General features: G+C 40.4%; 1 protein-coding gene across 6 annotated transcripts in view; it reads right to left on the bottom strand.

The window, feature by feature from the left end:
• PBX1 (PBX homeobox 1) overlaps window positions 1-16,395 on the bottom strand; it is a 325,337-nt gene that overhangs the window by 65,403 nt on the left and 243,539 nt on the right. For all 6 annotated transcript variants that reach the window (XM_037825466.1, XM_037825462.1, XM_037825463.1 and 3 more), the window contains 2 exons: window positions 10,994-11,129; window positions 6,484-6,643 (listed from right to left, as the gene is read on the bottom strand). In XM_037825466.1, the coding sequence (XP_037681394.1) occupies window positions 6,484-6,643; window positions 10,994-11,129 (296 nt within the window). The remainder of the gene's footprint in view (window positions 1-6,483; window positions 6,644-10,993; window positions 11,130-16,395) is intronic.

The raw sequence follows: 16,395 nt of genomic DNA on the forward strand, positions 1-16,395 counted from the left end.
GGCCTCTGAAATTCTAGGGTTGGTCAGGGGACCACAGACTGGAGAAATACGGGCTGGTCAGTGATGCTTTCCTGCCCCCACTATGGAGCACGTGAAGTATTCTGCTGGATTCCAACTATGCTACTGCCAAACCCATCTACTCTAACATGGAAGCAGCACATGGACAGGGAGTACATGAAAGCATTGCCACGCTTTAGGGCTGGTCCTGTGATATGAGTCCACTGGCATTCCTGACTTCTAGAAAAAAGCTGGGGTTCCATGCTGGGTGGCAAACATCCCAGGAGAGCCTTGACGACTATAAAAATAGGTGAGGGTCTTCTACCCTTCCTTGCCACTGTCATTATGGAGGAAGATGAAACAGAAGCGTGGGCCAGGGATTCTGAAGCATGCATGAAATATGAAATAATATAATTAGTAACAATAATAATAATAAAGCAGACCTCAAGAAGGGCAGTTAACCATCTGCATTTGCCTCCCAGAGATGGAGCCACAGCTTGCCTTTAGGTCCATCCTGGCCACCACCCCCTGGTTCCACTGTGTTAAACCTAGCCTGCCCTCAACGTAAACACATGGATGGTAAAGCTCAGTATTATTCTGAAGTCATCGTGCAGTTCAGCGCATTAGGAAAGAAAGCTCAACGTGCAAGGTTTGGTTAAAATATGACGTTAGCCTGGAAAAGGAGAGACCTTAGGGACCCAGGTCAGTTCCACTCTATTGTTTCCAACCCTGTATTGCTTAAATTGCTCTCTTGCCCTCTCATTCTGACAGCCATCACCTGTGTGGAATCGCCCAACAGTGATTCATGGCTCAGCTCTGACACTTTGCTCCCAAGATGGGGATTTGAGTTCTCCTGAGAGAGTGGCCCTGGCCGGTATGAAGAGACACAGCTAAGCAGAAGAAATGATTTTTCCCCCACAGAAGAACCACTTAACTAGCAACAAACTCTAAACTCTGCCACTTTTATCTATGCTTACCTATCCACAGGATCCTCCTACTTCAAAGGTAAGAGTCATTTTGGTGAACCAAATGATAAACAAACTTGGAGACTGGGTAAGAAATATCTCCAATTTTTACTTTGTTCTTTTGGGATGTTCATCCATTTGCAAAGAATTAACTAACAATTTTGCTACATAGACCCCACCTTCACTCTAACTCCCCTCTCCTTTCCTAGGAGAAAGGAAATGCTTTCATTGGGAGGTATGGGAGATTCAAGTATCAACCAGAGAACAGTGACATCTCCCGCTGCTCTGCAATATATCCTTTCTCTTCTGGCACAAGTCTATGTTTAGCTTATCTGAAAGAAATTAGAAAAGTTGGGTCTTGGCAAAATAGGTACAAGATCTGACCAGGTGTGGTTTACACCCAGTAAGTGGGGTGAATGCTTTGGCCTGTAACTTCCTTCCATTAATGTGGTACAAATGTTTCAACTATCCTCCCCAACATATGGGTGAAGCAGTGTGTAGTACCCAATACATTCTCATATTAGGATATATAACGCTCAGGCCTCTTTGCACTAGTTACATCAAACCTTTTTTTAATCACAGGGATATAACCAAAAAAGCTATTTTGTCCTAAGTGTTATGATGCATGGTCATGTTTAGATGTCATCAGGACCAAGAATAGTCAGCAGAAAGAACCCAAATTATAATTGTTTACACATCATCAGTCTTTTTTTCTTCTGAGACTGCTCAGTTTGAAGCCCAGGTATTTGATTTCTCTCCCAATCAAATACCATGCAATAAACACACAGGCTATATGCTTGGCTGACGGTTTATTGGAAATTAGCACACAAACTGTGAAATGGGAAAAAACCCCAAAGGGCTACAGTGATTCCAAGTAACACGGTGTCCATGAAATCATGAAGGCATGGAATATGCCATTTACAAGATATATACTGCAATTGACACACATGATTTTAAAAATATATGGGCATAGATAAATTGCAAATATGTCTGGCTGCTTAATGTACACAGGGATAAATATGTGCATATAAATGTACTTCATGTACAAATGCATTTGTATCAGAGCAGTAATTGCAGGAATAGTCCCTTGTGCTCTTGGCTGTGCTGTTTCAGCATTTTATCGTCTCTGTATGCCCGTGTACAGCACCACCACGGCTTCTGACTCTCTGATAAGCATCTAGAGGCAGTGATTGCTGTGAGGGAAGAGACTAGGGTGCCACTAATACCACAAGAAAGCAGACAGATGTCCACAAAGAAATCTAAATAATGAGGGGAGGGCACTCTTCATCCAGCACTGGAAGTTGGAAAGAACTGATCGCAGAATGGATGATCTCTTGGGAAGTACATAATTCGTTGTCAAATAGTGAATGGTCTCCCTTGGAGGTGCTATGGAATTCTCAAATTGCTGAAAAAGAATTACCTGGCTTGATGAGAAGGGCATTCAGAAACCCTACCTGCAGGTTGTTGTAAAGTAATAAGCAATTACCCGAAGCACTTCTTAAGATGTGCTTGTCAGTTAAAAGATTCTGAATTTGGCTTGGGAAGCAAGGCAAGTGGCTTATTTAAGCTGCCACCCAATCAGGGCAGGTACAGAACTGAATCTGCACTCAACTAGACAGAAAGGAAACAATGCATCACCTATGGATTCTAATGCATTTGGAACATGATAATGTGGAGATGTGTTAACTTCCATTAAACACTTTCCCAAAGACTACATTTCCACACTAGAGAGTCTTCAGAACACTCAAATAAGTGTAGGAAAGGAAAAGACAATTGACTTTAAAAATGAAAGATAGAATACCAATGATAAAATCTAAACCTAGAACAGGGTTTTTCAACCTTTCGACATTTTGGGCCAGATAATTCTTCACTGTGGGAGAATGTCCAGTGCATTGCAGGATGTTAAGCAACATCCCTGGCCTCTGTTCGGTAGCACACCCTTCCCCAGAAATGAGACAACCAGAGGTGTCTCCAGGCATTGCCAGATGTTCCCTAGGAGGCCAAACTGCCCCCACTTGAGAGCCACGGACCTAGAACAAGGATGGCTTTACTTTTTCCTCCCAAGGAACTCAGAGTGTTTAAAAGTATAAGATCTTTATTTCTCACAGCATTTTAATGAAGTAGCTGCATGGCAAATACTGCCTTAATTTTTCTGTTTTAGAAACTGAGGATTCAAATAAATAAGGTGAGCAGCTCATCAGCTTAGATTCCCATACCATTTGGAGGTGCAAATGATAGAGCCACTTTACAAGGTGTAAGCAATTGTCTCATGCTAGCTTTTCCATTTTCCATGATTCTTCCCTTTCGAATTACCAAAATTATTGTTACTTTATACTAAGGGCACAGTAGAAGGGTGAAGTGTTGTCTGGTTCAATGCATGCATGTCAAGGTTCTAGAGTTCCAACCCCAGGAGGCTGTGGTTCCATTTTCCACTTAGAAATAAAGGCAAGAAATTGAGGACAAAAGTACATGAGCGGAAACACTGATAGAATAAATTCTTCCACTTGATTTAAAAAAATAAAATTAATTTTTTTTCTGAGGATTTACTAGAGTCCCAGTCAATTTCTCTGGATGCTTTGCCTCATCTCTAGCTTTATGTACTATATAGATACTTTCCCTAAGAAGTTCAATATGATCACTTCCCACCACCCAGAAAAAAACCAAACCTCCTATTAGCGGTGTAGTAGGAATACGTACAAGGGCTTGCCATTGACAAAACAGTGCTGGAAGGAGAACTTCCATGGCTGAGCTCACTGTTGTCCTTGACACATGCACAGTTAAGAAAAATAATTCAAATCTGGGTGTTCTGAGCCTCAGTAAGCCTGGGATCACCTACCTAGTCACAGAACCCAATATAATATCAATGCTGACATGATGCTATACCAAACATCTGCAATTCACAAACCAATTTCTTTATTCTTAGATGTCAATATGTTCTCCAGAAGATAAACCAAGCTTCCGGAAAGGGTCCCCTTTTCCTGAGGTCTTAATTCTTGCTCTTAATAATCTCATCAAGAGATAGAAAATTGAGAATGTGTCACTCCCAGTTACTCCAAAAAAATTTTGGCGTCAGGGTTACAACTATTACTTCAGTTGGTCCCCAGTTTTGTTTTCTTCTTTCAAAACTTAATATTCCCGCCTTCTTTGTATTCTTCCTCTTTTGCTCCCTCCATTTTGCCCAACTCTGCTAGTATAAAAAATGAAGCATGATAAGTGTCTCTGAATGATTGCTAATCCCCCACAGGGCCTGTTCCTAAGTGATTTTTCTAAATTATGCTTGAGGTAGTAAGAGACAAGGCATGGATCAACAAATAGGAATGTTTAGAAGTGGCCTAAATAGAGGTACTATAGTACTGCTCTTCACACAAAAACCTCTAGAGGGAGGAAGATTATTTATAAGGTATCTTCCCTGCAGTAGAAATGAAGTATTCATATGTTATAAAACTTGGGAAAACTCCTGTTTCAGTACTGAGGATACAAAAAGCTGCCAGGTCTCAGAACTCGGGACTTCAAACACAACCCAAATATATTTTCACATATGAACCTCTTATTTAAAACTTCCTATCTATTTCAATTACCAAATACTCTTTGAAATGAATAAAGAGCCAGAACCCAACATAATAAATACCCTTTGTGAAAAATTTGAACATTTTTAAGCTCTCACTTTATCTGTGCAATGATTTGGGTTGTGTTAAGAGCAAAAGAAAATACCAAAAAGCTTACTTATAACTTTTCCTGTAAAGATGTTTATCTTTGAAATTCCATGCTATTGCACATACACAATAGGATTTTCTTTTGATTTTACTTGAAAGAAAGCTCTACAAAGGAGTTCCTCTGCATATTATTTCCAACAATTTAGACACAACTGGAAGGCTTAGCTCAAATTTTCCATAATAATTTACTTTGTGCTCAGAATAGTCAAAATGAAGTTTAAGCCCCCAGAAAAATTCCTTAGAAAACTGTAATCATAGACTGACATTCCATAGAGCCAATATGATTCTTAAACACAGAGTTCGGGGTTAAAATGCTTACTTTTCTCTTTTTAAGTGCTTTAGGAAAGAATAAAGAATTATGGACATAGTAATGAAGGTAGTCCACAGGGCCCTTCTAAGGACTAGTCATGAATCATCTTAAGCCATCTGCGATGCAGATATATCAGGGACAGGAAAAAGTCATTTCGGTATCTGTTTTGCATTATGACAACCTTTGCAGGAGCGTTGAGTGTGTTTTTGCTAATGTTGACAGAATGGTACTCCTTCCAGAGAGACAGGTGAAAATGTCTGCCTAGTAGTACAATTCAACTAGTGTTGCTGGGTCTGAAATGCTTAATAATTGACCAGATGGGGAAGAAGGAAACTCTAGCTATTGGACCTGGTATAGCCTTGATCCTTTGTCATTACACCATGATGGGAAAAGAAGGACATATGCAAAAAGCCACAAAAAGCTAACATGCTTCTCATGGTAACCCAATCTGCAGTGCTGGGAAAAATAAAGCTGGACTGAATTCTGCTTTGTCTTACCATATCCATGTTTACAAAGCCCAGGCCACACTTCACGCCTGATTCCATTTAAAAAACAGAAGACCATGCTGGTATGGCCAATGACTTGGAGAACCTTATGATAACAAATCAGTGCATCCAGAAGCTCACAGAAGATGTTAGTGTGTGGAACCCTACATGTCTCCAATAAAAAGCCACCATAAGGCAGAGGGAAAACTGATTTTTGCAGACAAACAAGCTTTGGGGTCAAAGACACCCCAAAGTCAAACCCCAAAATATATTACATTAGCCTAAACTCTGAAATTAATGATATAATGCATATTTACTAAAATAAAACCTGGAATATAGCACATGACTGATATAACATGAACACTGAATCTAAATAATTTGAATCAATGACTGGCAATTTTCTTTGTAGTTTACATAAAGAAAACCAATAAAATAAAAGAGTAAAGAACAATGACTATAAATATAAATGGAAACATATATATACAATTATAGCCTGGCTTTGCAGACCAAAATATTCCAAAGAAATGTTTTCTAGAAGAGTGAAAACCCTGCATAGAATATATGCTAGTAGGCGACCCATAAGGTATGTGATGGGAACAGCAAAACAGATAAGAATAAGAATAAAAACTTCATATAAAATAGACCAAATAATAGAACCCCAAAGTCTCTGCCCATGTTAGATCTTGCTTATTTATTAGCATCTCTTGAAAAGAGAATTTAGAGGTCCTCTCATCAAAACCAACCAACTTGTCTCTGTATCAATTTGAACAGGACATATCAGAGCAAACCTCCAGACAATCCCAATTTGTAAACAGTATTGATACATTGCTCTTTGGAAATAAAAAGAAAAACCCAAAATGGTATCAATAACAACAACAACAACAAAAGATCAATAATCAAATACATAAATCAATCAATTAAAATCCTAAAGAATTAAAAGGAAACCCCAATGTAGGAAAAGCAAGTATAAAAATGAAGAACAATTCCCCCAAATCAAAGAAGAGAAAACTAACCAGCTGAGTTGGGAGTTGAGGGTGAGTTAGCTTGGCTTCCATGGGCTGACACATTGGTAGCAGTGACAGCCGTTTTGGCAGCATAAATATTGGCTTCCTCTTGAAATTTACCTATGTTCTTCTTGTACCGGATTCGCTTATTTCCAAACCAGTTTGATACCTACAGCAGTTTAAGAGAGGATGAGAAAGTTAATATTTCACCCTTCACAAACTTGCCAGAAGAAAAGGAAGGGCTTAGGAGAAGGCTGAAGAGGAAGGCTAACTGGTTTTATCCTATTTACGATTCTGCAACAAGCAAGAAAAGGCTCGAGTTAAGAACTTTGAGAGCAGCCAACTATATAAAATGACTTTCTCTTGCCTAATGTAACTAAAATTTAGAAAAGCCATTGTGATAAAAATTTTCCAGTAGAGCAGCTGCTCATTTAAACTAGGACCCTTTTAGTTTAGGGGGAATATTTTAAATTTGCTTACCTCTTAACTGTACAATACTAAAATAAACATAATTTATTTTAGGAGAAATGCCTGTTCCTTATCAATGCCAAAGCTGACTTTGGGCAAGTAAAATATACAGACTTTAAACTTCCATATGAACCTATGCTGACATATTGGTGTTTCCATGTGATGCATTAATTTTAGATTTTTAGGTGTTAAATATTCTTAATATGGACTTAGATTCTTAGTTGCATTGTACTATAGACCTTAGATTCAACATAATTCAATCCAACAAATTTTACTAAGTACCTTCTGCAAAGCTTGGTGTTACATACATAAGGAAAAATTGAAGCACACAACTGATTATTCCTTTGAATTCCAGACTTTAATTGTTAAAGCCAATAAACAAAATAAACCTAATTTACTTTCATTTGTTACTTTATTTCCTTCATGTTGCTCACAGCAGCTGCCCTGGCTTGATTCTATGTCCCTGCTCCCTTTACACCAAGACCGCTGCCAGATACAAGCGGAGATGCAGTTAAATTCAAGTTTTTCCTCCGTAATTCCTGCCTTAGGGAGGAAAGTTTTATATCCCATATTCCAGATGTGACTCCAAACTAAAATGCTGTGGTTTTTATATAATTACAAAACTATGAATTTGGTGAGGGAAGGAGAAGCTGATAACACCGCACCACAGCTTACATATAATTTATATTTACCCTACCTCCCACCCAAAAAAAGGTAGAAAGAGAAAATTCTTGCTAAACTACACCTATTTGTAAATGCTTTAGTAAAGTTAAAACATCTTATCAGGCTATCCCTCAATGGCCGATGCGGCTTACAATACACTGAAAGGCCACACCTTGGCTCCTAAAAACAAATTAAACTCCATCATTGTAACATTAGTAAACAAGAGCAAAAAAATAAAATTTAACAAGAAAATGCTTTATTCCTTGTAAACGTTAGTGCCTACAGTAAAACAGTTAAGGTGACTCCTAGGTCCATTTAAGGACCAATGCATTTCTAATTTCACTTCAAAACTCACGTTTCTCTTGATAGAACTTTCACTACTCATATGAATCAATCATAATTATGGTTGCTTTTTAACTTATAAATGGAATAGGGAGAGGGAAAAGGCAGGGAGATTTTTCTGAGGTAGCTGGATGAGCTGGAAGAAAGAGGGAAAAGATGAAAGCAGTTTGGAGGGACTTTCACGGAAATGCCCGAGGTCTAATTAAATGAGCTACATGTGAGAAAAATGAGAAGGAAGTGGGTGGAGAGAGACAAGGTGTAGGAATGATTCTCTTCTACATAGGAATAGAACTGAGCTGCACAGGGAGGACATGAGGTCAGTTCGGGCATTTCCTGCATTGTCCACTAGGTGATATCACAGGCCCTGGACAGTCAGTGCTTTCACTCATTTACTCACTGTCCAACAGTCATGTGCTCAGGGCCTTCTATGTGCTAGGCACTGGGGACACACAGATGACAGATAACAGTCTGAAACAGGTAATACAGGAGGAATAATGGACTTTGTGGGGAGAGTCTGATTCACATTCTGAACACAGAGTTTGAAGGGCCTGTGGGCATAGCCATGGTGAAGTCCAATAGGTGGTAAAATTTATGAGTTTGGTGTTCAGGAAGAGAAGTCTCATCTGGATATCCAAATAGAGGTATAGCTACAGCTGTGAGTGGAAGAACTCACTCAAAGTGTGTAGAACAGTGCTTTTCAAGGTTGTATGTGCATGGAGAGCTTGTTAAAACACAGATTCCTGGGATCCACTCCCAGAGATTCTGATCCAGGACTCGGCTGAGGCCCAAGAACTTACATTTTCATTTCTAATATGCTCTTAGGTGATGTGGCTGTTGTGATCGGTGAATCACACTTTAAGTTGCACAGAGGAAGAGTTTGTTAGGGATGGATTCTTCAGAAGAGGATGGTCAATAGATGGATTTCAGAAGGATTTTTGCATAGGAGAATATTTTTGCATTAGACCAAGGGAGGAATCAATAGCTTTTAAGATAATTTTTAAAAGAATCTGTGACTCAAAAAAGAATGAACAGGAGTGGCTGAAGAGGAGGGAGGAAAACACAGAGAAAATTTTGTCAAGGAGGCTGAGACAGGAGAATTTTAAGAAGAAGGGGTGATTATTATTTTTCTCCAGTGACAAAAAAAAGGTACAGCCAAAAAGCATCCACTGGATTTGGGAACTGTGGGGACATTTAATAAATCATGTGGGGCATGACTGGCAGGTAGGGCAACCAAGATGCAAAAGGAAGAGTCAGTTCTTCAAAACCCCACAGTCAACTCTTAGCAAAACCAAGCTCCCAGCCAAATGTGCTTTCCATGGTAGGATATTATGTAGTCTCCCACTGGGACCTTTGTGGTAGCAGCACAACAGCCTAGTTGCTTCTGGGAGAGAGGAATGCGATGGAGGTGGAAGAATGGCATCGCCTTGAAGTGGGTAGAGGAGAGGGAAAGGTGACATCGCTTGCAAATAATCACTTTCGTGAACAAACTATCTGCAAGTTGAGTTCCCATAATGAAGGAAGTAAAGTTTGCTGGATCAGGTCAGAATTCTGCCTCTTACCTAGATATAATACAAACTAGTTCCCAAAGAGTTCATTTTACCTTCGATAGGGATTTGGGATTCTGAATTCCAGACATGGAACTCAGACAACATAGTGATCTAATCCTGCTTTCGAAGTAGAAGTTTCCATGCCTGAAATTTACTGATTTGTTGAGTTAGTGATGTGTTTCATACCTGGAAATATTCCTTAAACTTTAAAGGAAACTTTAAAAAGCATCAGTTCCTTTTTTGAGTGGACAAGGAGTCAAGATTTGGACAAGAATAGTTATTAGATCCCCAGGCAAAACTGGGCCAGTTCTGCTTTCCCAGGATTGTCAAGACTGGAAATGGCCTTCAGCTTGGGAAGCTCTGGGTTAAAAAGGAGCCAACTGATTCTGCCATAACGGAAAGGATGTTTCCAAGGCTTCTGCAAAATCACCCCAATCTTGTTGGGGAAGCCCAGGCAATCCCTTCATTATAATACCCTTCGTAGATATCTATATTCAGACTAGACCTAATTCTGCTTGGCTAAACTAAGGTTCATGGGATCAGCACCCCGTGGGGAGCAGCAGGAGCTGAGATTCATTTCAAGGAAGTGCAGATGCTCAGTTTACACAGAACAGCATCTACTTCACTGGGAAAACATCCGGCGAAGCTTCTCAATAAATTAAACCTCATCCTCCCTCCCTCCTTCAACTTTTAGTGGAAAGACCAGTGTATCTGGTTCTCTTGCATGTGACATGATCCTGAGGAAAATGTCCTCTGATGGATTTCAGAACTCTCACTACTGGTCTCATCTAGAGACTGGGTGATGGTATTTGAGGTTCAGACTGAATAAGAAGTTTGGATGGCTCCTTTGAGTGGTCATATAAATATTGCTTAATTTCCTACTTCCCATTAATGCTGAGACTCTAGATCTATAAAAATGTCTATCATGTACCTTTCCAACCCAATAGCCACCTGTTACATTATTGCTCTTTAGGGGAAGGGAGACTCAGTGACATTTTAAGCAATCATTCCATTGTAATCATAGTGACATTAAAATTCCTCTACTCCATCAGTTAGAGAGTCAGAAAATCGAGACAAGATATCTAAGTTCCTTTTGTTTCCAAGGCTACATGACTGTCAGGTCCATTCACTGACTCTTAAAGTCTGGGTTGGCCATAAAATAGGCTAAGCAGTTGACCAAGTTTGAGAAACACAGACAGTATTCCAAACGCACGCAATAAACTTTACCCACATGAAGCAAGGGAGCACTCCGTGGGAAGGGCCCTATCCCTGTTTTCACACTGTAGTTATTCTCCTCTTATCCTTGCTGGCCCCCTCAAAGTTTTGCCAGGTTTTACCTGGACTTTTTTTTTTTCCTTACACACACAATGTGTTTACTTGCCATTTTAAGGATTTTGCCGATACAACTTTGCAAGGCATGAATGTTCAGTAAAGCAAGACCTCCAAGGCCCAGCTGTGTGGAGGGCCCAGCCCTCTGCAGGTGCAGACGGGCTCCTTACCTGGGAGACTGTGATGCCACACTTCTTGGCTAACTCCTCTTTGGCTTCCTCACTGGGATAAGGGTTGCTGAGATGGGAATAGAAATATTCGTTCAGGATTTCTGTAGCTTGCTTGTTGAAATTCCGTCTCTTCCGCCTTGATAAAGAGAAAGGGAACAGAATAACAAAAGTTCAAACCAAATAAATATTTTAAAAAAGGAGGGAAGAGGATCTGCTTCTGAAAGAAGATAAGCTTTTGACCAAAGGTGAGCTGGAGGAGATTTGGAAAAAGGGGCTGGACACCAAAACCAGGGCTAAAAGCATTTGAGAAATACCTCATTGTGCACCTGTCCAGGTAGTGAACAGAAGGATGATCACAAATATTTATATGGAATGGTGAGGAACAGAAAACTTCAAAATTTTGACAATCTTGAATTTGGATCCTGGATCAACTGAACACCACCAGCCGGGTGACTTTGGGTTCCTGTCTAAGCCTCAGCTTCTTCAATGGAAAGTGACAGGGTGGGAGTTAGGGTGCCGTAGGGCCATACAAAGACAGCACGCAGCACAGTGCCTCACCAAAATGTTAGGACATAGCACTGGTAGTTTCATAGCACTGGACATAGCACTTAAGAGTTAAAAAAAAACTGCCAGTGCTATGTCCTAACTCGAAAGTTTCAGGCATTTAAAATTATTCAGTTCTCACAACTAGTAAGGTAGGTATGATTATTCCCATTTACAGATGAAGGACTAAGGTCAAAGGTCACTCCATCGGCACATTAGGTAGCCCATCCACAAGCCCAGCCTCTTTCTTCTAAACAAATTGTAGCCAGAACTTTACAAAAAAAAAGTTATCATCTTCTCTCTGTTCTATCCTGGTCTGAATATATGCAGCATTTTAAAAAGGCATTTGAGGAAGAGGGCACAGAATTGACTGAAATTAACCCCTTGACTGCTTGACCTCTCTCAAAAGGAGAGAAGTGGCACTTCTTAAGCAAGAACAGCTGCTAAATGGTAAAACAAATACCCACAGAAATCTTTTTAATATACAGGTTGCTGCAAAGGAAGAGAACCACTTTTTGAATAAAAGCATTTTTCTGACTTTTTAAAAAAAGTGCTAATTGAACTAATTTAATGTGAGAATCCCTTTATTGCCTCCTCACAGCTAAGGCCTGTGGATAGCTGGGGAATTTGCTGAGAGATCCCGGCTCATTGCTGAGGATGGCTGTCTCTCCTTGACACTGTGGGCTACCATCTTTAAATTAGCTCAATTAGCGCTTTTGCCTTTCTTGCTTTTATCAAATGCTTTTCCTTATGGATGTGCAAAGACTTCCAGAACATCTCTGGTTATACCAGAACACAGAATTTCCCAATTTAACCAGCATAAAGCACTAATGGCCATGCTAGATGGGAAATTCAGCTAATACTGTATTTTCAGGGTCCCACTTGGATTAATTAACACAATAAAGTGCCTGATTTTACCAGATGAACACCATCTGTGCACAGGTATTAACCACATCTGTCCAGACTACACCAAGTCCAAGTCACTCTCCCAAGTCCTGCTGAGTTTCTGGGTCACCCAGCATCAGAAATCGCGCAGACTGGATGAAAAAGCCCGACGAAAAAGTAGGCATGTGCTAAAAGCTCTTGCATTTTGAGGAATATGGCCAAGTGGCTAACCGGGTCTCCGGGCTGGTATTTATATGACCTCTGGCTTCGTCTTTGCCTAAAGAAGACAGTTGTTTTAGGCCTATGGATCCAGACCCTGAAGGCTCCCCTAATTGGGAGAGCCTGGGTTCATGCACTGAGTTGTTTGCATTAGCATTACAGTGTATTTTTTGGGATTCTTCCAATTGAGCTCAAAGGAAGCCTCTCTGGAATGAGCTGGTGGTATGGGGATGGGGCAGACAGCTGTTCCCGGCCCTCTTCTCGTTTTGACGTGTAATCTTCCCTGGGTGGTCTCATTTACACTGATGGACTCGCTTATCACCTTTCGCAGTGGCTCCTCAACCCAAAGGCCTTTGAAATCCTAGGACCAAAATGTTTCAGGATTTTCAGAAACCCAGTGAAAATAACACACCTCTGATGATAAGGTTGGTCAGAGCTAAGACACCTGGTTTCTTCTCTTTGGTATGACGTGTTATCAGTTCAGAGCTAACATTTGTGATCTCAGGATTTTAAAAAATGTGGAAGTTGATTAAATATTACTGGATGAATACAGTGCTTTAGGGAGAGTGGCGACAGAAACCTTTCGAGGCACAGGATCTGGGGGGGGGGGTTATAACAGATATGTGATGGTGAAAAGTATAAGGATCACAGACGTAGACTGCTAATTCCAAATGTGATCTCATGCCCTAACACTGCTTCTAGGAGCTGCTGCCCACTTACTGCTGCCTCCTTCAGGCACCTTCAAACAAACAGTTTCCAAAACTAGTAACACCTTCACCCCAAACATCTCCATCTTCTTTATTACTCATATTTTATAACAATGCCACCACAGATATAGTTCATTGTCTTTGTTAACTTGTTTGCTCGCTCATTCATTCATTCAAATGTTTGACAACTAGCTTGTACCAGAATCTGGGAGTGATTCTCAGCTCCACCTGCTCTCTTACCTTTACCAGGTAATTGACCCCAAAGCAAGTCCTGCCAGTTCTATCCATTCAAATCTGTCCCTTGTGCTCCATCCTTATTGCTGCTATCTTTGAAATGAGATTAGATGAGCCACTGCCTATCCTATCATGCGCTCTCCTAGTGCTCTCCAGTAGCACTTTCTGCAATGACACAAATGTTCTGTATTTTGCTGTCCAGTACAGTAGCCTAATTGATTAGCCTCATGGGGACTTTTGAGCAGTTACAATGTGGCTAGAGCAACTGAGGAGCTAATTTTTTAAAATTCTATTTTAATTAATTTAAATTCAAATTCAAATACATGTGGCTAGTGGCTGCCACACTGGGCAGGTACCTCCAGACCAGGGCTTCTCAGAAATAGTGCCCAAGCAGCCCTGCTGGAAGGGGAATATGAACTCACAGCCCTAGGGATCCCATCCAAAGCATGAAATGTCTTTAAAACCTCCTGTTTTAATCTATTCCATGATATACCAATGTTTATCTTAAAATAAAAATGTTTGCCCCTGAATACATGAGTAAAATTGGGGAAAGTTTACATATACCTTCCAGATTGAGAATCATACACCTCAACAGCCATCCCCAAACTATTCTCTCCTTCAATTCAGCTCATCTTCAGAGAATCACCACCTAATTTTTCTAAAGCATAGATCTGATCATGTCACTGTTAATAATTAGTATTATATGCAATTATTATATAACACTAATCACAGGTAATTATTATATATATTTATTAAAACTAATACCAATAATTATTATAACTAAATTGTTGTGTGCCAGACACTATACTTTTTCATATTATGTAAGTAATCCTGTCTACAGGATTATCCGTAATCTACAGAAGAAAAATTGAGTCTTAGGAAGGATAAGCCACCAATCCAAGGTCACAAAGGTAGCCAGATGTGAATCCAAGCAGCACAATTTGAAAACTCATGCTGCGAATGACTACACTTCCTCCTAAACAGCTCTGAGTGCTGCTTTTGTTTAACAGGTTAAAGTCGAAAACATCACTGGAACATTTAAGGTTTTTCAGTGGTTCTATCCTCTCCCCAGTGCCTCATTCCTCCCAGGCTGACACATGCTGAGCATAATTTCATTTAGCCACATCATAAGCTCGCCCATTCCCCAAAGGCACCGTGGCTTTCATATGCTCCTGTGACTCCTCGTACCACCCTGTGTATTTCTCTCCCATGGCATTTGCCACAGGTTTACATATGTCTTCCCAGCTAAGTAGTATATTCTTCAAAAGTAGGAACCATGTCTCATTCATATTGGAAACCTTATGTCTAACACATAGTAAGCATTCAAATACGAAATGCATGTTTAATCATGCTGTTTTACTTTGCTCTGTTATTCCTTCTATTTGGCAAGACATCATGCTCCTTTGAGATTCAGTACTGTCTCCTTTCTCTCCAAAACTCTGGCCCCTTTAAGTGGAGTTGTGGGACCACCCCGAGCTCCCCCACTGCTTGGGAGATGTACTTCATGTGTAGCACAGTTTTCTGTTTAGTCACAGGAGGGTCTGTTTGCCCCATGAGAATACAGGCTCCTTAAAGGTAGGGTCCACATTTTTATATACATTTTTCACCCTTGTTATGCCAATGGCTAATATAGCATCTAGCAGACAGTAAGAGCTCAAATGGATAAATACATAAATCTGGATAAAATGCCAACCTGACTAAACTTCACAGTTCTTGTCCCATCATACCCTTTCCTCTTTCTTGCCATCTTCATCTTTGCACATTCATTTTATGCAATCCCCTCTATCATGGCAAAGTGTGGAGGTGTACTTCTAATCATCTGTTGTGTTCTTCTTATTGCCAGCAAAATATTACAGAAAAAAGTTAAAATTATTGCTTGGCAATCATTTAGATGGTTAATAAACACCCCTCTCTAGCTTTCAACTAAGAAAAACACTATCTATAGTCTTGACCACAAGCTTACCAAGTCTTACTGCAAAATGCTTGGTATATTGCATGAGAGGATTGATGACGAATGAATGAATGAAGGAAGGAGTGAATGGAATCTGTAAGTTAAACTTTCCAGGCCCAGTTAAGGCAATGTAAGAAAGAGAGAGGGGGAGGTGACAGGACTGGAACAAAGCTGGGCCACGTGCTCAGCTGAAGGTGATAGGCAGAATTCTGAGATGACCCTCAAGCTTCCCGCCCCCTGGTGTATACACTCTGTGTGATGTGAACATCACACAGTTGTGAACTGCCTCTGGGGAGGGGTGGCCTCTAGGAGCTGGGGCCAACAATCAAGGACCCTGAGCCTCAGGTGAAGTCACAGCCTCGGCCGACAGCTTATTACAGCCTTGTGGGACCAGAGCAGAGAATCCAGCTAGGATGTGCTGGACTCCTGGGCAGCAGAAACTACATGCAAACCCACTGAATAAAATAAAATTGTGTTGTTTTAAGTCTGTGGTAATCTGTTATGCAAAAATAGAAAACTAATACAAGGAGTGTTACACAACAAAGAGGTAATATTCAATTCTGTACACAGATTACATTAGGAAGACCAATCTGTTACTAAATCAAGTCCCCTTGTATTTTGTCTTCCACGAGATCTCTTTAGAAGAGGCTCTGCCCATTGCATGCATGGGTAGGAATGTGAATATTAGCAGTGAGGATGCCTTTCTCACTAAGGTTTGTTCAGCCAGCACTACCAACTATACTTAGCAACACTGGAGACAATGATATGAAAGCCCCGAATCAGGAAGTCTGGGCACACATTTGTTTTGAGCTGGGAAAGTCATTTGCTGCTCAGCGTTAGGCTGACATTCAGGGGTTATTATT

This window comes from Choloepus didactylus, chromosome 2 (assembly GCF_015220235.1).
Source record: "Choloepus didactylus isolate mChoDid1 chromosome 2, mChoDid1.pri, whole genome shotgun sequence".
Classification (NCBI taxonomy): Eukaryota; Metazoa; Chordata; class Mammalia; order Pilosa; family Megalonychidae; genus Choloepus; species Choloepus didactylus.